Below are 20,938 nucleotides of genomic sequence, written 5' to 3'. Positions count from 1 at the left end.
ACATATCAGATTTTAATTTAATTAATAGAGATCTGGCAATTTATAAATTCAGGGTTTATAGTCTCTGTATTTTATCTTCTTGTCACATTTGATTACAATTTAACATGTAATACAAAAATGTATCCAAAGAATATTTTAACAATTGCAGTCATTCTCTTCTATCACTAGAATGAGACCCTGTGATTGAAAAAGAAATAACAGAAACTATCAAGATTTCACACAGAAAATTGAGCTGGGAAAAAGATACAATTAGTGATCACCAGATTTTGTCACTTTTATGAAGTCCTTGTTTGTATTGTGTTTCCTACTCTGCTCTTTTTCAGGTGCCTATTATGGATCTCTTCAGGCAAGTAGAAGAGCTCTTTAGGGACATTGGTTAATGGTTAATTTCCCTGCACTTACTCAAGAGATATTTTTTAATATCATAAATTCTAATTGGATGGCTGACACCTGGAATGGAAGCTGTACTTCATTTTGTATTAGTTTTGAATTGAGGAAATACTTGTGCATGTCTGGCAGTCTGTTTTTGTGAAGCTAATTCCTGGGTAATACAACACCTGGTATCTATTTGTTTTAGGTGTAATTTCATTTGTTGCTCAAGATGAAGTCCAGCAGCAGCCTCAAGGCAGCAGCTCAGTACAGGGGACAGATGGTGAAGAGGCCCTTCAGAAACTGCCAGCCATGACTCCACCAGCTCCTGATGCAGCTGACATTGGTATGTTTGTTATTATGGATGCATTCGTTGTCAATTTCCATAAAATTACACCATAATGTGTTTTAAAATTAAATGAATATTTAATATGCACAGCCAACAAAAAGGGTGTGAAATCCTTTTGTGCTTTCTGAAACATTTTAATGAATTGTAAAGCTGAGGTTTTTCTTTTCCTGTTTTCCCCCCTCTTTTTACAATGTCTGTTGTTTGTTGTTGGAGAGGGGCAGGATGTTTTTAATGGTTTCTCTGTAACTCTCCAATAATACTGTTAGTGCTGATGTGAAAGCAGGCCTTTTCTGAAACTCATATTGCTTCACTTCTGGCACTGTGGAAAAAGCTTTCTTATAACAGTCAGACGTAGATACTCCTTTGGTACAGTAAAATCAAAAAGGAAAGATTCCAGAATACCTATTCACTTTCATATTGTCACCACCTGCTGGATTCTAAGCACTATCTGCATTACTTTTGATATTTCAGGTGTTCCAGAAGAACACTTTTGTGGTTTCACTAAATAGACAAAGCCAGGTTTTTGTTTGTTTTTAGAATAATTTCTCCACTTTCCTATTTATATTTGCAAGTATAATTTTGCCTACATAACCACGTTATTTATGCTTTTAATATATAATTTGGTATATATTTAAATTATGAAATTATATTTTAATTGATTAAAGAACATTTCTTTCAGGGAAAGCTATCAAAGAAAGTTTTAAACTAAGAAAGTTGGTTTAGTCAATATTGAATTTTTTGGAAATTAAGAAGGACTTGAAGATTGGAGATCTCTTTGTCTTTATAACTGTATTTTCTAGATAAATTAAAACTAGGATTTATCAAGCTCTAAAAAGAATTAGAAGCTAATTTATCACTAAATTAGAAATAAGTCAAGTCAATGTGACTATCAGAAAGTCTGTTCTTTTATAGTATTTTACTAATCTGTACAGCAACATGGAAGCTGGTTGATGTTAAAACTCCTGCAACACCTCATTGGAACTTTACAGAAGAAGAATTTTAAGGAGGATTAAATTAAGATGATATCTGCAGATACCATAGTAGATACAAGAATTATAAATTTTCCAGATATTAAGTGGAATTAATAATAAAAACAATATAGAGGGTGATGCCAGGTAAATGGGAGATAATCTACAAATCTCTACTGAAAGCCTGAGAAGATTAATGAATTTAGTTAAGCTTTAATTGCCCAAATGAAACATTTTCTCGTATGAGATATTTGCAAATCTAGGATTTATCAGTCCAAAACTAGTAAAGGCTGTAACTTAAAGTAACTCAACATAGAAGGTTAAGCAAGAAAATAGTCTAGGAGAGTGGTGTCTCAGTACTGTCCCTGTCACTGATATGAATGGAGGGTTTTGTTCTTAGGTAGAAAATCCAATGTAATTTCATGGTTTGCTATTATCATTACTGTAATGCTTTTGCTTCATGTGATTCCCTAATGACAGTGTGAGACTGATTAGTCTATTTATGCATTTAAATTTTCAAACATGTTTGACACATTAAAAGACAATAAGTAATACCATAAAATATCAGTCTAATAACTTGCTGAGAGGAGCCAGCTAATCAGCCCAGAATCAGCTCTTTTGCTGCCACTAATTTACATGGAGATAATCACTCGCACACAGAAAATCCCATTGCTAACTGGAGCAGTCTGCACACTCTATTTCTATATGGCTGCCTCAAGTTACTTCATCTTCTCTTTCAGTTGACATTTTTTCCTATTTTTGTGCAACTCTAGTGTTTTATCTCTGTTTTATTGTGACCTACATGTTTCTAGGAAACTGTACTGACTCAAGCTGCAGGACTGCTGGCAATGCTTAAGGCATCATTAGGATTATCCCCTCCTCTCTTCAGCATCCCTCTCACTCTGTCCAGCAGCAGGACTCAGCACTAACCTGGCACTTCAGTCCCAGCTTTCACTGTTGTGCCAGCAGTGATGTCTCAGTGTTTGTTTGTACAAGACTGGGGAATTTTTCATGGGCTGTTATCTTATGGTGGCTGCCCTAAGCAGTGCCTTTATCCAAAGATTTTACTTCCCACTTTGTCTTATGGAATGTATTTAGGTTTTTATGTCATTGCCAAGATTTTGAATTTCCTTCTACTTGAAAGGCTAAACATCAGAGAGATACACTACTTGCATATAGGCCATGATGAAAAAGCACAGTCAGAGGGGCCAAGCCAGACATTCATTTTGGCAAAGCCTGGTTTAGTTGTCATCTTAAAGCTAATTTTTGCTTCCACCAGGCTTTCAATGGCAGGCCATGTTTTCTAGCCTAAGCTGTCATTGTAGTTCTTATGAGATGTCTCTGAGTGTCTCTCCTGTTAAGTTTAAAAACTGCTTCCAAGTGATTCCTTGAGCACCTGATGCCTTTGGAAGGTAATGGGACTTGCACAGGTGATTCTCCTGGACTTCCAGGCCTGAAATCAATCCCTGAGGGCTGAACATCTGTGGGAGCCCTATGGGGTATTCATATAAAGAAAATGTCTTCATATAAGGATAATGTCTTTGTTCTAGCAACTGTTGAAGTGATTAGGAGGTGAATAATTCTCAGGATGGCAAAAATATAAAAAAGTTTAGCATTTGTTCATTATAATTCTTTTAAAAAATCATAAGACCTGAAGATGCAATGGTAAATGATAAGATTTATTCAGTATTTATGCAGTAAGATGTTTCACATACCTTTATTATATTGAAATATAATTGATACATCTCACATGCATATTTATTTCTGGAATTAATGTCTTTTAACAGGAATGCTCTATAAAATCAATTTAAGTTACCAGCCCATAAATTTTGATTGGGTAGTTAAGCTATTCTTCAGTCCAATCTACATTCTCTATGTTCATGCATGGTGTGCTCCAGTTTCAGATTATAGTGCAAGTCTCCCTCTTCAGGGAAGAAATAAAGATCTATGCAGAGAAAATAATCCCCATGTAAATTGCATGCATATTTGCAAATTTAAAATACCAACCACAGCTTGGTTTGTTTATGGGTTTTTTGTTAGTTTTATTTTTGGGGTGTTTTTTTTGGTTGTTGTTTGTTTTTCTATGATTTTTTAATAGCATTTTCACATTTGCAGCCATACTTATGCCAAGGCATACAAGCTTTGGGGAATGGTATAGCATATGTAGAACATTAAGCATTAGACTGTTTTATGCCTTCTTCCTTTGTCAAGAAGATTGTTCAATTACTGCTAGCTTTCTCAGTGGGTGCCCTTCTGCAGTACTGCAGTCTGCTGGATGTTATGAATTTTCCTGTGCCCTTCTGAGACTCAGAACAGCTTGATCCTCCCAGTAAACTATCATGTTGTTTTGAAACAATTCAGAAATAGCCATGTTTAGAGGAGCTATGGCCCACATGGAATTTCGTGGGGCATGGCACTGTGTGCAATTAAAAATCTGTGCAAACAATGGATGGTAGCCCATTTAAAATTAATAACAAGAGCAATCTGTAATTGCTCACAGAGTGAGGCTGCTGATGAACTTCAGGTTGCATCACCCTTCCTGCAGGAGGTGTTGTAATATAATTGTGCTGAGAAGGCAGGTAGTGTTGCACCTGCACTAACCACAAATAAGTCAGTCCTCGTGTAAACCTGTACATCTGCATATTTTTGGATATCATAGCATGTAGGATTGCATTTGCATATAAAGAGATTAAATTTTATTACCCAATTTAAATGTCTGTGATGTGCATTGTGCTTTTTTGAAAGTCTGTACAGGCTGTAAACTGTATTACTGAGAAATACGTCATTCTGTTATGTCTGGCAGACCTCAAATGGGTATGTATGGAATTTTTAAATTAATAGCCCATTAATTAAAAAAATAAATTCTGAGAAACAAAATCCCTAGCAGAAATAATGAGTGGGGCTCATATGACAGGTTCAGGTGTAAGCCCTTACTTCTTGTCTATGACAGAAAACATTCAGAGTGATATAAAAAATGACATTTTTGAAACTTAAGAGGAAATGAGCAACAGAGCAGCAGTCTCCCTGCAGCCAGTGCCCTTGTTGTTATGCTGGAGTGTTTGACATGCCCTTTCTAGGTCATCATTTTGCCTTTCCTACCTTGTCATGCTTACAAACAATTATTATTTTACCCTTCAGCAAGTAATGAATTATAAACACACAGAGAGTACATAATGGTAATGAAAAAGAGCACTAATATTTACCAGTTCCTCACAGTCCTGTAAGCACGTCTGGGGCTGGAGATAATGAGGTGAGGAGAGGATAGAGGGAAGGTCTCCATCAGTCTCCTCTATCATCCTGTCTCAATTGCTGTGACCTGGGAAAGTATTCACTGAGCCACAAAACAGGAAAAAGTCAAACTTTGTGGCCTAATAGATGGGACAGTTCATAGGAAGTAGAGTTCAAATCAAATATGGGATTTTTAAAAAGTCTTGCAGTGTGGAGTTTTTCTAGCTGAATAATGACTTGAATCTTTTACAATAACCTAAATATTATGAAACATTCAAATTAATCTTTCACAAAAAATATTAAATTCTCTCCAAGATATTTGACATTCAAATTACTGCAACATCAACAATATTGTCTAAGGGTGAGAACAGCTTCCTTCAAGGTTTATGTTCAGTCCCTCAAGCAGAGGAAAAAATTGAATAAACATTCTCAGAGCCTGTTTGGAAAATCCAACAGTTAAGCTAATTTATAAACAGATTTACAAGTCCAGAGCAAAGTTTATATATTCATTAATGATAATATACATATATTTATTTCTTTCAAGTTTCTGAAAACTATGCAATTCAGAAATATCAAGTCCAAGTTACGTTTTTAAGGCGACAGGGAGTATAACTTACAACAAGAAAATAAAGCACATTTCTCCTTCCAATCTAATTTCTTCTTCGTTTTCTTCTTCCTGTTGCTGTTGTCATTAATATTATTAGAAGTAGTGCTAGACTTTGGTAACTAGACAAGCTTGCACATGAACTGCTGCCACTGTCTGCCTTTGAAGCTAGAAATTATTCCTGAAAACTGTTTGGCCATTATATTTGTGCAAGTATTTTTTTTGTTAGTAAAAGTCTCAGTTCATGCAAATGTTTTCTCATGGATGAGTTGTGTGTCCATCTCTTGTCCCCTCAGTAACCTGCTGCTGGAATTTGCTGAGGAGTTTTGTTTTTATCGAAGCTGCAAAATAAATTTCCCATTTAGAATTCTTGGCTTTTAATTTATCCAAGACACTGGGAACTCCTCCTGCATTCTCACACAGTCAATTATGGGGTAGCTTTGCTGAACTAACTAGCAAAGGACCACTCGTTTTTACAGAGCAGGCAATAGATATTTCTTTGCAGTGCTTTATTTGTTATGGTCTGGATTGTCTCTCTTAAAATGTTTCTTTTGCTTTCTCTGTGGGTAGAGTCCTAATAGTTCTTGGCACAACTATGAAATTTTAAGTATTAGGGAACTATTGTTTCCTACAGTGGCAAAAGACAGATGATATTTTATACACTGTCATCAGAGAGTGAGTGTATGTGTGTGCAAGAAGTTTTGTGAAATTTAGATTTGTAAAAATGTGATCAGTATTTCTGGTAATATATTAAAGTATATTTGTGTTGTTTAGGAAGAATGTATCTTCTTTCATAATGTGATATATACATTAATTATTATTGCATGTTAGAAAGAATTGCAGGATTGCTTTCAGTAGCTTCTCTGGATTTATTGGTTATCTCCACCTTATTTGCCCAGCAATATATTGAGAAATTAGTAAGAACAACCTGATAAAGTTCATCTACTGTAAATATGGCAGGCAATATCCATTAAATTAATGAAGGGTTGATTTTATTAACATGGAATTACATGAGCATAAAGATCTTCTGCTTGAAAATTACTGGAATTTTACTTCATAGTTTCTTTTTATTATTGAAGACATAAATTGCTCACACAACCCCACAATATGTTTTCTGAAATCTAATGAAAATCTGCCCACTTCATCATTGTGCTCAGGATGCTATTTCATATAGGTGATTTTGTACTTTATGGATGTATAGAGAAATAAATGTCATTTTCCTAAAATGCTCAGCAGAAATCCTGAATACCTTTTAGGGAAGATGTATTTTTTTATCCCAGAAAAAATGTTGCCTTTTCTGTGTGTGTGATGTTGTTTTGTGTTGCCTTTCTGCCTTTCCTTAGGGGAATAAGATGAAATGCCTACTCTGTGACAGAGTTTAGAATGGAAAGTTACCCAAATCCCAATGAACTTGAAAGGTTCATTTTAAAGTAAAAGGGTTCTACTGAAAAAGGAAAATAGACATTTGTCAGTTTTAATGCCTTTGCATTTGCCTAGCTGTGTTCCTATGAAACACTGCAGTAAGACTGTATTAGAGTTGATAAAATGCTTTTGGTTACTTTGATATCTTTAGCAAACTGCCAGTATTTTGGAAAAATAGTTTTTTTGATCTGTAAATACAGAATATTTTTTTTTCCATTAATGGCAGTCAGGAATCACTCATTGAGGTATAAAATTTGTAATTCTGGGCTATCTTCACATGGGAAATAGGCATGCTTAGCTTCAATATTTAGCACCTTTTTAAGAGGAAACTGCCTACACTGAGCCTGCCTGAGTATGGTAGAGAATTTAAAAGTGAACCCTGTCTGGAAGTGAGCTGGCTTCTCACTGAAGTCTCATGTAGTTTCATATCATAAAATCAAATTTAATTCATATTAAAGGTTCAGTTAAAAATTCATGTATATTCAAGGAAATGTTGTCAATTTAGTTTCCTGGCAGCTAGAAGGGGTAGAATCTTTTTGAATACTAATTACATTCTGTAATAGAAATGAAGATATGTTGCACTCAGCATTTCTGGGGTCCTTTTGGTTTTTTTTTTCTTATCTGGAAGTGCTGAATTGCAAGCTGGGGGATAGAAAACTTCTAGGGAAATAGGGCAATTGATTTTACAGTTGCGAGGGAGATTCTATAATTCAGTTGATTAAATGGTGTTTGGCTGTCAGGTGAAAGGCTCGTGCTCCTTGTATGTGCTGCAACTCATGAGAACAGTTATTTGCTTTTGTGACACAGCACTAGTAAAAACTGGGTTCACTTTGTCCTCTGTGGGCTAATTTTAATATGTAATATTGACAATAATAAAATAAGGCTTGGAATTTCACAATAAAGAGCATGAAGTATATTTCACCACAGCATGATATATTTCACCACCTGGAGGATTGTTAAGGACCTTTAACAGGTCTTTGCTGCTAAGAATTAAAATTAAAAAACCTTTTCAATAACTAAGTGCCATATTTTGAGCAGACTTCTGCAACTGGAGAATACCTGCTGCTTTCATGGTGTCTTTTTGTATTTTTTTGATTGCTAGCCTTGTCACAGGTCATTGTGTTTAACTAATATACTCTTTATGTAAGCTATGTTTCACCAATGTACAATCATATTTAATTCAATAACTTCTGTACAACTGAAACAACAGTTGAAAACAAGAATTAATTACACATTGGGATTTTTTTTTCAGTAGAAGATTTTTACCAGTTCTAAAGTCATACTAATTGAATATTTGGTTTTTTTTCTGGCTGCAGTTTTTTGATGTCAAATGTGTTCTATTTTAAAGAGTTCTTGACAGCCAAAATGTTAAATTTATGAAGGTATTTTATGTAGTAAAATATCATATATTAAAAAAAAGAAAAAAATTAAATAACCCCAAACTCTGAGCAATTATGTTTTCTCTGAAGAAATAAAACTATTACATTTATACATTTATAAACTATTTAACATGTTTTGTTTTCATTCTGATGGGAACAGGAAAACACTTCATTTTAAGGAATTTCCTGACTGGAAATCATCTGAGTATAACTTAACCTCCTGTGCCAAGGGTATATCAGCTGTGACTGTTCTACATGACTTCTGAGCTGGCTTTTGCCTTTTCAGACATGTGGAAATCTTTGTGTGACACAGCTGCCCAAGCTGTTCACCTGGCAGCTGATTTCCTCACATAAGTCACAGTTTACACACTTAAAATGTGCAGCTCTCTGCCAAACCTGGCCAGTGAATTCTGTTTCTGCCAAGAGGCAGAATAAAAAGTTCTATACTATTTTACTGTATACTTTTAAAATTTTTTTCAAGCAATTGGTATTGGTGGCTCTTCTGACACAAGATGTCTTTCCCTTCTGTTCTCTTTCCCCTTCTTTGCCTTTTAATGTGCTTTATCTTCTGTTTGTGTGCATCCTTCAATGTTACTGATGATTTTCCCAACCTTCCAGAGAGCCTACAGGGAAATTTAAGATCCTTTTGTCCATGATCACCCTAATGTTTATATGTCAGCATAATAGGAATGAACAATATTTTTTCTGTTTCTTATCTGAGACCTTAAAATTTGATAGCCAGAAACAAGGTTCCCTTTGGATCTTTGTGTTACCTTTAGATTTTTCCAAAGTTAAGACATAGGTAGACATAAATAGAAAAACTGTGTCAGTAGAAATACAGATCTGCTAAATGGAGAAAAAACAGTAGTCCTTTGGGAAAAAGCAGCAGTCCTTGGGGAAAAATAACCTCTTAATGTAGGAAATTTGAAAGTTGTATGAAGTAAGAGGAAGCAAGGAGGGTTAGTACATAATTTGAGATCATTAGTTTGACACAGTCCTGACTCTGTGTTTCTTAACAAAGTATCACAATTCAATTTATGTGAGCTAAAGATTATGCCTGGAAATTAGAGTGTTTTGGAACATTTTGTGGAATATGAGAGTGTGTTAGTTTGGTATAACTTGGAAGAAGTAACTTGTTTCTTTGTGGATTTTGACAACCATTCTTCTAGGATATTCTTCAAAGTTATTTACTAATAAAACTGCATGACCTAGGTAATCTGTCCTGGCTCTTCTCCATCCTCACCACTGCAAAGTTCCACTGATCCTTTTTGCATTTTCTAAAGTCCACCATTTGTTCCTCTCTCCATCAGAGGTCACTCCAAGTAGCAGCATTTTGTGCATATGGAAATTGTGAGCATTGTCTTTCCTCAAAAATCTTCTCTAAGGAAAATAAAATAATGTAATTTATTAAACGGTAGCTGTTTCCTGGATTTCTAATTGGTTGTACAAGTTTTCCATGGTTTTGTATCTTTTCATAATTGCCTAAAATCAGCTACTTTATGGGTTTTTTTTTTTTTACTTTATTTCTTGAGTTACTCTTGTCTCTTTGCCCTTTGGAATTATTTCCTTATTCAGATCTTAGACTAGATAATTCTAAGTATCTTCTCCACATAATCTCAGCTTCTTTCTTTGCCAGGTCTTTGAATGAAGGTAATTATGATATCCAAATAACTGTGAGTCTTAAAGCAAATATCACTTATCTTCACATTAGAAGTTAAACAGTACTTTTAAAGTGTTAGTATTCTAAACAATCATTTCACTATATAATCTCCAATTATATAAATTTATGCTGAGTGAAAAGTTCTAGTTCTTCTTCCTTGCTATTCAAGCTTCTAAAACTACAGTGCAGTAACTGAAAAAGTATCCTCTTCCTGTAAATTACCACGAAGGTTCTGCTTGTGATGGCAGTCTGATTTTGAGGTAACCACTTGAAACATGTTAATCTCCTGGCTCTATTAATTCTCTCTCTAAAAACAGAGAGAATTAATAGAGCCAGGCAATAAAAGACAAAAGAATGCCTTAAAGGGAGAGTTTTGAGAACTCCATGTGAGATAATATGTGTGAGGTGCAGGTCACTCAACACACAGACTATTGCAATTGAAACCTACCAACTTTTTTTCTGTGATGTATTCATGGCAGATTCTTTATGTAGTAGATTGTTAAATGTCCCTGCCATCCCACCTCTTCAGCAAGAATTCAGTATTCAGGCTTGGTATGAAAGTCTGGGGCTCTTCTTGGTGTGTGGCTTTATGGTCCGAGGAAGGCACAGTAAGAAATGTAATTGAGACATTGGACCTATGTTGGTAAGGTTTGTGACAATCCTTTGAATTCATTTCCCCACAATGTTGAGTTTGTGGGGGTCCCCAGGACACAGTGTGGGATGAGAATCTGACTTCATGTTCTCAGAAGGCTGATATGATATATGATATGATATGATATATGATATGATATGATATGATATGATATGATATGATATGATATGATATGAGATGATATGATGCTATAATAAAACTATACTAAAGAAAGAGAAAGGAAACAGACAGAAAGCTTAACAAGAATGAGTAATAAAAACTTGTAACTGACTCCTCAGAGTCCAACACAGGTAGCCATGATTGGCCATTAAGTTAAAACAATTGGATAATCAATCTCCAGACCACATTCCAGAGCAGCAAACACAGGAGAAGCTGAGGCTTCTCATCTTCCCGGGAGAAGAAGTCCTGCTGAAGGGGTTTTTCAAAAAATATGATAGTAACACCAGAATTTATTCCTCAAACTTTTACTTAGACAGAATATTTCCTTCCCTGTCCCCCTGCCCCACTTCCTCCCAAAATCACCAAAATTTCTTTTCAGCGTTTGAAATTTTCTTACTCTTTGAGTACTTTGTGTTCATGCTTATCATGATGCCTGCAGAGCTCAAAAAGGTGAGGGGAGATGAATTCTAGTGCCAAATATATTACCTGTGTTCTTGTTGATTTTTTATCTCATGTTTTAGATCTGTATTTACTAATGTCATAAGTGCATGGATGACATACTGTAATGTGCCCTGAGTTTATTCCCATGCCGTGGTTTCATCGGACAGAGTTTCACATGTTAATAAGATCAATCCTGATTTCTGTCTCAGTGAGTACCAGCAGATAGATATTCTGTCCCCAATAGGCAGGCCAGGCTAAATGTCATGAAGGATGCATGCCCTGGATAAGTGTAGGACACAACCCAAATGGAGAGTGAATAACCATATTTGGTGGTGGATAACCATATTTGCCTTATTTACATTTTCATCACTCAGCTGCAAGGGAGAAGGGAGAGCTGTGACATCATCATTTAAGGTACTGAGATTTTATGAAGGACATCAAGAATATTCTGAGGTAATGAGATATTTTCCATCTTCCACATCCCACAGACATAGCAGATCTGCTGGGTGATTTTTTTGAAGTTGTTACCTGGGAGATGAAGATGAGAAAGTGTCTATGGAGTAAAGGTGTCTAACTGAAAAATGGTGTTAGAACATCCTGCTGTGGTGGTATTAATAGTGTGGAAGACTGAGCTTCAGAAATGGAAGATACCAATGGTGTTAGTCATCCATTTCCTTGAAATAAGCTGTCTAGTGTTATTATTCTCTCTTCTTACAGCTTTGAGGAAGTTTGGGGAAAAGGAATGTCTTTCATGGGCTAGTGGTATCTCAGTTTCCACCATAAGGTGGTGATGTTCATTTGAAAAGATGGATTTGAAGCCAGAATTTAAAAAAGAGAGGTTCTGGATTTCTGCCTTTTAAAAGGTCAGACACTTTTTCAGGGTTTTGTGTCGTATTATTCACAGAGAATTCCAAGGGCCAAAAAAGATTTTGATTTTGCATTTAAAAAAAATGTTCTAATTTCCATTTCCAAATTTTCCTGAGTGGAAAAGGCTCTGGAAATACAGTCCTTGCCTGGTTTAGGACAAGTTCTGAAGAAAAGGAGCCTTAATCCTAATGCAGATTTTCCTTTTGTAGAATACCTCTCTTCACCAAGCCTGTCTATAGGTACTATATTAACTTGAAAATTCTGAATTAATTTAGGCACATATTTACACATGAAATCATCCTAATTTAATTTTAAATTGCAGCACTTCAAAGGCATCACTTTCATACATCAGTTCCAATTTACATGTGCAAACTAATGCAATCTTCCATCCTCAGTCACTTTAAGGACTGTCCCTCTGCATGACTTAGGCTGGATACAGAATGTAAGGCACACTTAATTTATGGAAGTTGCTCTTGGGGAATTATAACACATATCCTTTAAGAGCAAGATTAATGACTGATGACTATTAAAAATTTTTTCCAAGCAGTGTTATTTGGAGTACATGACATGAATATTCATTTAAATGTTCAAGTTTCTCAGATATGTTCATGTACATGAAATGGCAGCTGAAAGCAAAGTTTATCTTGCCATGTTATGCAGAAATATTTTTAAAAGCTGTACATATTGATTCCTTTTATTGAAAAAGTATAACCCTTAGGTGAAAAAACCCATGAGCTCAAGCCTAAAGGTGAAACCTCTAAACTAATAACTTCCCTGGAAAAGTGTAAAAGTGTTGCCTTTTCAAGGATAAGTTAATCCTCACGTAGTAAAAATGAATATAAATGTCTGACTTTTTTGCATCATTTTGAGCTCTTAATGTAATGGGGTTGCAATATTTTCTTAATGTGTTAATGTTTTACAGCTGTCCCCCATAAATCAAGTGCAGATTTTATATACTTGGAAGCTAAAAGTGAAGAGAGGTATCTAGAGCCTGTTAAAATAAGATTTAACTTTTTTTTCAATGGAGTAGTGGGTCTACTTACACAGAAAAAAAATTGCAGGTTTGTCCTTCAGCATCTGAACCAATTAGATTTATCTAGTGACACTGTCAAAAGTCTCCAAAACCTTTTTCTAAAAGGTTCACATGTCTTAGGACTGATTATTGCAATTAGTTTTGTATCTGGAATGAACTTGGAGGTTTATGATGAGTCTGAAGTAATCCCCTAAAATTCTGTAAATAATATATATTTTTTTAGTTTATCATACTTAAATTGTCACGAAAAGTTTGCAAAAGAAATGTCAGGTCTTTTAATAGTAATTCTTAGATGGTTGAAGCCAGTCCAGTTGGAAAAGAAAGGACTGTAAATAGTCATGGGCTTTACAGCTAGTCTGTGTCACATGATTTATATGAAAATTATTTATTCTAAATCAAAAAGGTTTAAATTTTGGTTTTTTCCTGCATGAGCTCTTTACATATTAAAAGCAGTTAAATTTTTATATATAGTAGGAAACTAGACAAAATATAATTTTTAAATAATGTCTTAAATTCTGTGAAGCAATATACCTATGAGGACAACATTAAGGATGCTCATCAGTGAGAATGTTCATAACTTCCAGCCTAGGATGTTTTCTGGACAATTAAGAAATCATGTTGTGTTATTTCTCTGCCCACAATTCCAAAATAAATCCATACCCCTAAACATCCCTATCTAGGAGTGTTTAATTTAATATTGGAATAGAATGCACTTTATTAATTTTTATTACTATATAAACTCTGCAAATATTAGGTAAAAATGCTGTAGAAAAAACCTCACACTAAATTTGAAAATATCACTTAAATTCAGCTTTTTCCTTAAATAATCATATTTCTGATGCCAATACAAGAAGTCAGTAAAATTAGGATGAAGTATTTCAAATAAATCAATGTATTTAGCAGTACAATTCAAGTGTCCCCACTGTGTCCATATCACACACACCCCCTCCTCCCAAAGACCCTGGAATTTTGCAATTTTCAGGACACCAAGGCAAATCTTCCTTCATCATCAGTGCTGTGTCATTCAGAGCTGATGGACAGCTCTGTCTCCTTCAGGAGGGAAGGATCTCTTCTTTTGAGAACTGACAGCACATTTAAGGGCTGGTGTAGCAGACACAGGATGGATGAAAAGTGAATTTAAGGAAAGGAGACAGAGAGATGAGAAATTTCAGCTTGTGGCTGATATGGTAATAAGGTATTCTCATGCCAGTGAGTAGAGAGGAGCATCTTGTGAGGAGAAGGAAGAGGATTTCAGAATAAATCTTCTGGATATGATACAAAATAGAAAATTAAAAGTGTATGGCTTAAAATACTGATATAGTAAGGAAGATTTTATGACATATTTTAAAATTGCACAATCAATGAAGAGATCAGGCAAAGGAGAAACAGTTTATTTGTATCACTGAAGAGAAGCAGCACAAGGCACCAGACTGATTTGATAACAAAAGAATATTCAGCTCAGGAAGGAAACCCAATAATTTTTTTATATCATACAAGCTGGAATGAATTTTAGAAGGAAAGTTTGAGGTTTTAACTTGAAATGTTTGTTGAAAGTTCAAGTTTAATTTTCATGTAAGTTGTAATTTTGTAATCCTGTGCTTTAAATACAGAACTGTCTGTTCAGAAATCCAATTACTGTACATAAATAATAGTTGAAGAAATTGACTTGTTATTAAGGAATGAATACAGAAATGATGCCAAAAATTTTTGGTTTTGTTGTTCCCCCAGCTCAGGTCAACTACATGAAACAGGAATTACACAGCTTTCTATGTTTCTAGTGAAACATAGAAAAAACCCAAAAATTACAAATTAATTGGGGAAAGTTCTAAAACCTTTAAATTGGGAAGCTCTTTGACAGTGGTGCTAAGTGAATATGCAGCAGCTGCCATATGGAAGGGCTGGTTTGCACTAACCATTGGTGACAGATGCTTGACCCTAACTAGTCAGGGCTGACCAAAGGAGAGACTAAAGGAGAAGGTGGTGCAGATTAAATATTGAAGTAGATGCATTTTTATGTTCGGAAGATTTGTGCTCACTCCTCTCTATGGTGATTCCCATCTGAAGCACTGAGTGCAATTTGTTTTGTTTCTTTCATGAGATCTGACAAGATCATGACCTGGTGGTTGCATAAAGCAGGCTGAGGGTTTTTATTTGTCATTGAAGGCCCTGAGTGAGGAGATAAGAGACCCAAGCCTAAAGTCAAATGAAGTTTATCTCACAAGAAATCAAAGTGCAGTGCTCAGGCCCTAAGAAAAGACTTAAAATGCATTAAAAATGTCAATGGAGGTTTAGAAAAGTAGAGGGAAAAGGAAGAGTGCATACTTTTTTTTTTTTTTTTTGGTCTGATTTTGAAATGTGTGCAGAAAACAGAAGCAGAGAAATATAACCTTGTTCTGTGTCTTGAGAGGGAGCTATCTGTGAGTTTCAGCCTGAGTATATTGAGTTTATCTCCATTGCCCCTGATCATTGAGCCTTTCCCAGCAGCTACTCTCTGGCAAAGTAAAACTCTTTGAAAAACTCTGACAAAAAATAGTGAAAGAAATCCCCTAACTCCTGACCCTCTGCTCTGTACATTAGAAAATGAATTTCTAATACTACACTTCAGCCATGTAAGTTGGTTTTTTTTTGGGTTTGAATGCTGAGATAGAACTAAAGGAAATTCCAAAAGCATTTGCTGTTATTTTGATCTGTTTATAGTATTTTATTTATTCCAGGAACCTTAAGCTTTATATCTTTGGAAGTGACTTCTGACTTTTCTTGAGAGTAAGAACTAATTTCTGACTTGTGGATTGGCTTAGGAAGAGAATAAATTTGGAGCAAAATTAGTCAATAATTACTTGGGGATGAGGATACTTGCAATAAATTGGTCTTGATGTAACCTGTTCAAATAGATTATATGGGTAAGGACATGAGCAGGGACTCACCTTTAAAGTCACAATTTGGTATCAGGTTTTCAGCTAAGTGAGGATAAAGACCTGTGTTTTATGTTTTTAACAATGCAAGTGGGCAGCAAACAACAAGTCAGCTTTGTTTTCACCGAGTGAAAGTTGACAAAACATCAAAGTTCATACAACTTCAAGGCTTAATACTAAGCAGAAATTGCAGAAATTTTCAGTCAAAGATTCAGCTGTAAAAATAAAAATATGCTCCTTCAGCAGAGAATTGTCAGGTTCATACCATACATTAAGAATACTTTAATGTTTCCATGAAAGTATTTTAAAATTTTTGGGGAAATGCCCAGTGTTATGTAAATAATATTATCATTGAAAATACCTACTTGCATCTAATATCATTGAAAAATTCATACAAGGTATTCCCTCCCAAACATGATAGCTCTTCCCCAGAAAGGTAATTTGTAAGTACTGAAGTTTATTTAGGGTCTCCAGAAAAAAATATTTGATTTTTCAAAAGTGAGAAAAAAATATAAAGATAAATGAATCTAGGCATTCAAATGCATAAAGAATAGAAAAAAGAAATCAAGAATTTCTAACATAGAAAAAGGTTTTAATAGCTCAAAATACTTGAAGTCAAAACTAAAAGGGAAGCAACTTGACCTGTAAGCTTTGCTTTTGAAAAAGGTCAGAAATTTTAGAGTATTTTTTTAACAAATTGAACAGAATAAATGACTTTGTATATTGAAGGAAGAGAGAAGGGAAGTAGACAATAAGTTTTATATTACTGCAGTTATGAAGAACAGAAATGTGGTTCAGGAAAGTTATGAATGCCAAGGAGAAATGTGTGGTCAGAGAGAAAATGAAGACTCTAAGTGTACATGGAAAAATAACTTGGTTGCAGTATATAGGAATTGCTGGAAGGTCTAATATTGTACTGACAATTCAGGGTACTGTGTAAACCACATTTCCCTTATTCACACAGCTGCTGATTTTGTCAAAGAATTCAAATTGGTTTGTACGTTGTGGCTTCCCTCCCTTATTGTGATGCTTAATAATTTTCTTTGGAATATATAAACAGACTCACATCTGTATTTCAGAATTCATGCAGGAGACCTGTCTAAAAATTGGCAACATATTCTCTGCCTGTTCATTTCTTCATATCCCAAGCTGACTTAAGCAAGAGGTCACATGCTGGTTTGCACCACCACAATTTAATACGTGAGATCTTTTTGAATTCACAGACTTTCAGAGTGGTTTGGGTTAGAAGGGACCTTAAAGGTTGTCTATTTCCAGCCCCCCTGCCATGGACAGGGACATCTTTCATTAAACCACAATTTTTGGGCAGACACTCTCTTGCAAAGGTGATTTGCTACTTTCTTTTTTATCAGTCTGCTTGGAAACCTTTCTGCTGAAACCTCAATTTGGAAGAGTCTCTCTGACCATTCCCCTCCAAACAAGCTCTAGAGTTTAGAAAATCCCTGAACTCCACTGAAATGAGCACTACTGCAAAGAATTAATTTAGATTTTGTGCTGCAGCCTTATCTTCCTTGAGCATTCCTTTTCCACCCTGATCATCTATCAGCCCTTCTGAGATTGTCAGGCTCCAGATGTGTTTGAAAAGGTTGTGCTACTGCTTTTTTAAATCCTCAGCAAGTTATCATGTGAGGGTGGAGGTTTTTTTTGTATGAGTGTTCTTGGAGGTGTGAGGAGAACGTGGCAGCATTGTTAATTTTTTACTTACATAGCAGCTTATACTCTTTTCTTTTTTCCTTAACTGTACAGACATTCATTTGTGAATGTGTTACTTTACTTTAATAAATCCCTTTGTCCTGCAGTTTAATCACATATCCTTGGTGAATGGAACTTGGCTGTTCATGCTTTAGTTTTTGTTTCCTACCTGAATTTCAGAGCTTTTCTTACAGTTTGGCTGCATTCTTGAAGAATGTGATGTCCCAAGCTATGGGTACTCTTTAATTTTCTTTTGGTCTTTTAATTAAGAACTTTTATTTCAGTTTCCAAGGCAGTATGTTCTGTATGTTCTGTTCACCTTTTTCTGTAAGGTGATCCTCCCTTTTTGCACAAGTTACCTCTCTTCTCTGTATTGGCTTTTTTTACCTTTTGTAATTGATTAAACTCAGGGTCCTGTACATGCCACAATCCTTTAATGGACATTCAGAGGATCTCTTTAGCTCAATGGTGCTAATTTTTATAGATTGTAAGACACTGAGGCTAGTCCAGACAGGTTAAGCCTGGAATTCTGGTTTTTAAACCCTGTAAATTGTGTGCATATCAAATTAGCCCAAAGAAAATGGGTAAGTAAATACAGAATGTACTTGGTGGAAATTGTGAGGAAATAATGCTAATAAATCCTGTCAGAAACTGTTTTATTGGAAACAGGGTTTGGAAATAAAGTCATATATATGGAATAGGGAACTGTAACAAGGAAAATGGTGACTCAGATGAGCTGGGGTCACAGCAGAAGAGAAAACCAGTGGGAGCTCCCAAGGCTAACGCTGTGATAAAACAGGAGTGCTAATGGAGATCTCTAGTGTATAATTCAGGAAAGTGTGAGTAGGAAGATTAAGGCTATTTTTATCTCATACAATATACTGACAAAGAGGAATAGTGCAAGTAGTTCTTGGGTTGGCATTATTAAAAGATGCTGAAAAGCTCTTTATATATGAAAAAATCCTACTACATGAAATATTTGTGCTGTGAAATCAGGCCTTATGGTAGAGATTTCAGGCTTTATTTGTTTCATCTATCTGAGCAAGATTGATGAGATAATTTTATTAACATTCACGACTGTGTTCTAAAACCAGGAAAATGCTAGATGTGAAAATTATTGTGTGAGAGGAGCTAATTTTGATTTCCTGATATGAAATTACAAAAGTACTGTCAGTTTGCTCTGAAGTTTCAGTTACAAATCAATGATATTTAAAACCCAGAGACAAGGTGGTAGTCTAGGAATCCAATTTGCCAAAGTGCTATTTCCATTCCATTTTTTGTATAAATTAATTTTGTTACTACTTTGAATCCTGACAAGAAGGGATTAGATAATACAGTGTGTTGACACTGATTAAATCAGTTCAGGATTTGCTTTGTCTCAGAATGAAGAGTGACTGGCATTTCTGCTAAAAGTTCAAAGTTGTCATTGATTTGAAGGCTGCTAGGATTGATCACCTCACAGGATAATTTGTAAGGCATTTTTGTTTTTCTAACCCAGGAGAAAGTTCTACAAATTGCAAAGTGTGGTTCTCCTTGAAGATTTTCAGCAGACCTGCAGCAGCAGAAAGAACAATAGATGTGGACTGCAAAGCTCTGGTAAGATACTCCAAGTGTCTAATTTTGTTCTACTGCATTAGAAGAAGAATTTAATTTTTATTGTTGTTCTGGCTGCTATCACAGAAGATTAATCAATTTTATTAAGTGACCACACAACCATTTTTTGAGTAATAAAATTCAATACTTATTAAGATCTCATTTAAGCTCAGTGATATGAACTAAAATAAATGCTTGAATAAAAGTATATTCTTTATCCTGTTGGAAAAATTACACTCTTATTTATTCTTTGGATCTCAAATAAGCCTGAATTCTAAAAAAATTTCAGTGTATCTGTTGTACCCAAAAGAATTTGTCTCTTTTGGTACTCTACTTGTTTATGCATGCCAAATTATTATTGTCATTTAAGTTTCTTTAATTATTGGGATATATTCAATCATGTTTGTTTTACTAAATAAATACATACTGCCACTCTTAAAAAAAATTAAATTATAGTAGTCATATTAGAAGAACAACTGCATCATATTAAGTATGCTTTAAGTCACTTAACTATGTAAAGATAAAATACTTTTTATTATGTTTGCTTAATAAATAGTGTTTTGTTTCCCACTGATTTGTAATTTTATTTGTCTTTGAATTATCATTTGTAAGGTGTTTGTTTTCAGAGCTAATATTTTTCCTATCTTCTGTAAATGGATTTTTGCTATATTGTCTAGACCTCCTGCTTTCTGCATGCCTTGTAATAACAGGTGCTGGTAACAGGTTGTATGAGTAGAGATTACTGGCGTGTTTTTTTTCTGCAGGAACATTTTTGCAAATAAAAAGATGTGATGGAGGTGCTGGGGGAATACATCTTCCAGTCACAGATACTGGGAAGGGAGGAAAGTCTCCTCAGTTGATTTTACATGTGTTCAAAGGGGGGGTAAAAATCCAAACCAGTAAGCACATCTTAAAATATTTAAATATAATTGTCAATGTATGACTTCAGGTTTGCTTTTCTCCCTTGAAGTTCAGTGTCCTGACTGTGAACTTCTGTAGGGAAGAGAAACAGATAATGATAGTTTCAAAGTCTTGGTGTTGGATGAGTATGCTGGGAGGTGTCTTCTGCTAGTGAGGAACATTAAAGCTGAACTAAAAGAGTTTGTGATTTGAGACCTTGAAAAGAGCAGTGTAGGTTTTTGTCCCACAGGATCATGCATTGTCTTGTATCATTTTCTGATCTGAAAATTCTCTGAAGTGGTAAAAGGGAAAGCTAGATTTGAAGTACACTATTGACTCCTATTGTATGAGAAATTCTCAAGGTGCATTTGAACTCTTCCTATAAATTTTAATCAAATTCAATGTGAAAGCTTGAAAAAAACACATTAAAGTACAAAATACTTCTGCAATGTTCAGGGCACTGAAATGATTTGCCTTAAAATTTGGATAATTCCTTTAAAGGAAGGTGAAGGAGGTAAAGAAGTAGCTATGTCTCTTCTTCAGATCTCTGTGGAAAATGTAATAAATTTTTTTCTTATTGATGACTTTGGTAGATGAATAATTCTGACTAGCAAATAAAAACATATGGTTAGTGTAATGGAATTGTGATTGCTGAATTTCCTGGTTACATGCCAGGCACTTAATTTTGGAGT

The 20,938-nt window shown here is 34.9% G+C and overlaps 1 protein-coding gene across 1 annotated transcript in view; it reads left to right on the top strand.

The window, feature by feature from the left end:
• The window catches only part of CFAP47 (cilia and flagella associated protein 47), a 261,353-nt gene that overhangs the window by 139,868 nt on the left and 100,547 nt on the right, over window positions 1–20,938 (top strand). The window contains 2 exon segments of the mRNA XM_050976722.1: window positions 578–715; window positions 19,252–19,349. Coding sequence (XP_050832679.1) covers window positions 578–715; window positions 19,252–19,349 — 236 coding nt within the window.

The sequence above is a fragment of the Serinus canaria genome, chromosome 1 (assembly GCF_022539315.1).
Source record: "Serinus canaria isolate serCan28SL12 chromosome 1, serCan2020, whole genome shotgun sequence".
Taxonomy (NCBI): Eukaryota; Metazoa; Chordata; class Aves; order Passeriformes; family Fringillidae; genus Serinus; species Serinus canaria.
The sequence above is the reverse complement of the archived record's forward strand: the minus strand, read 5'-3'. Positions and strand labels throughout refer to the sequence as shown.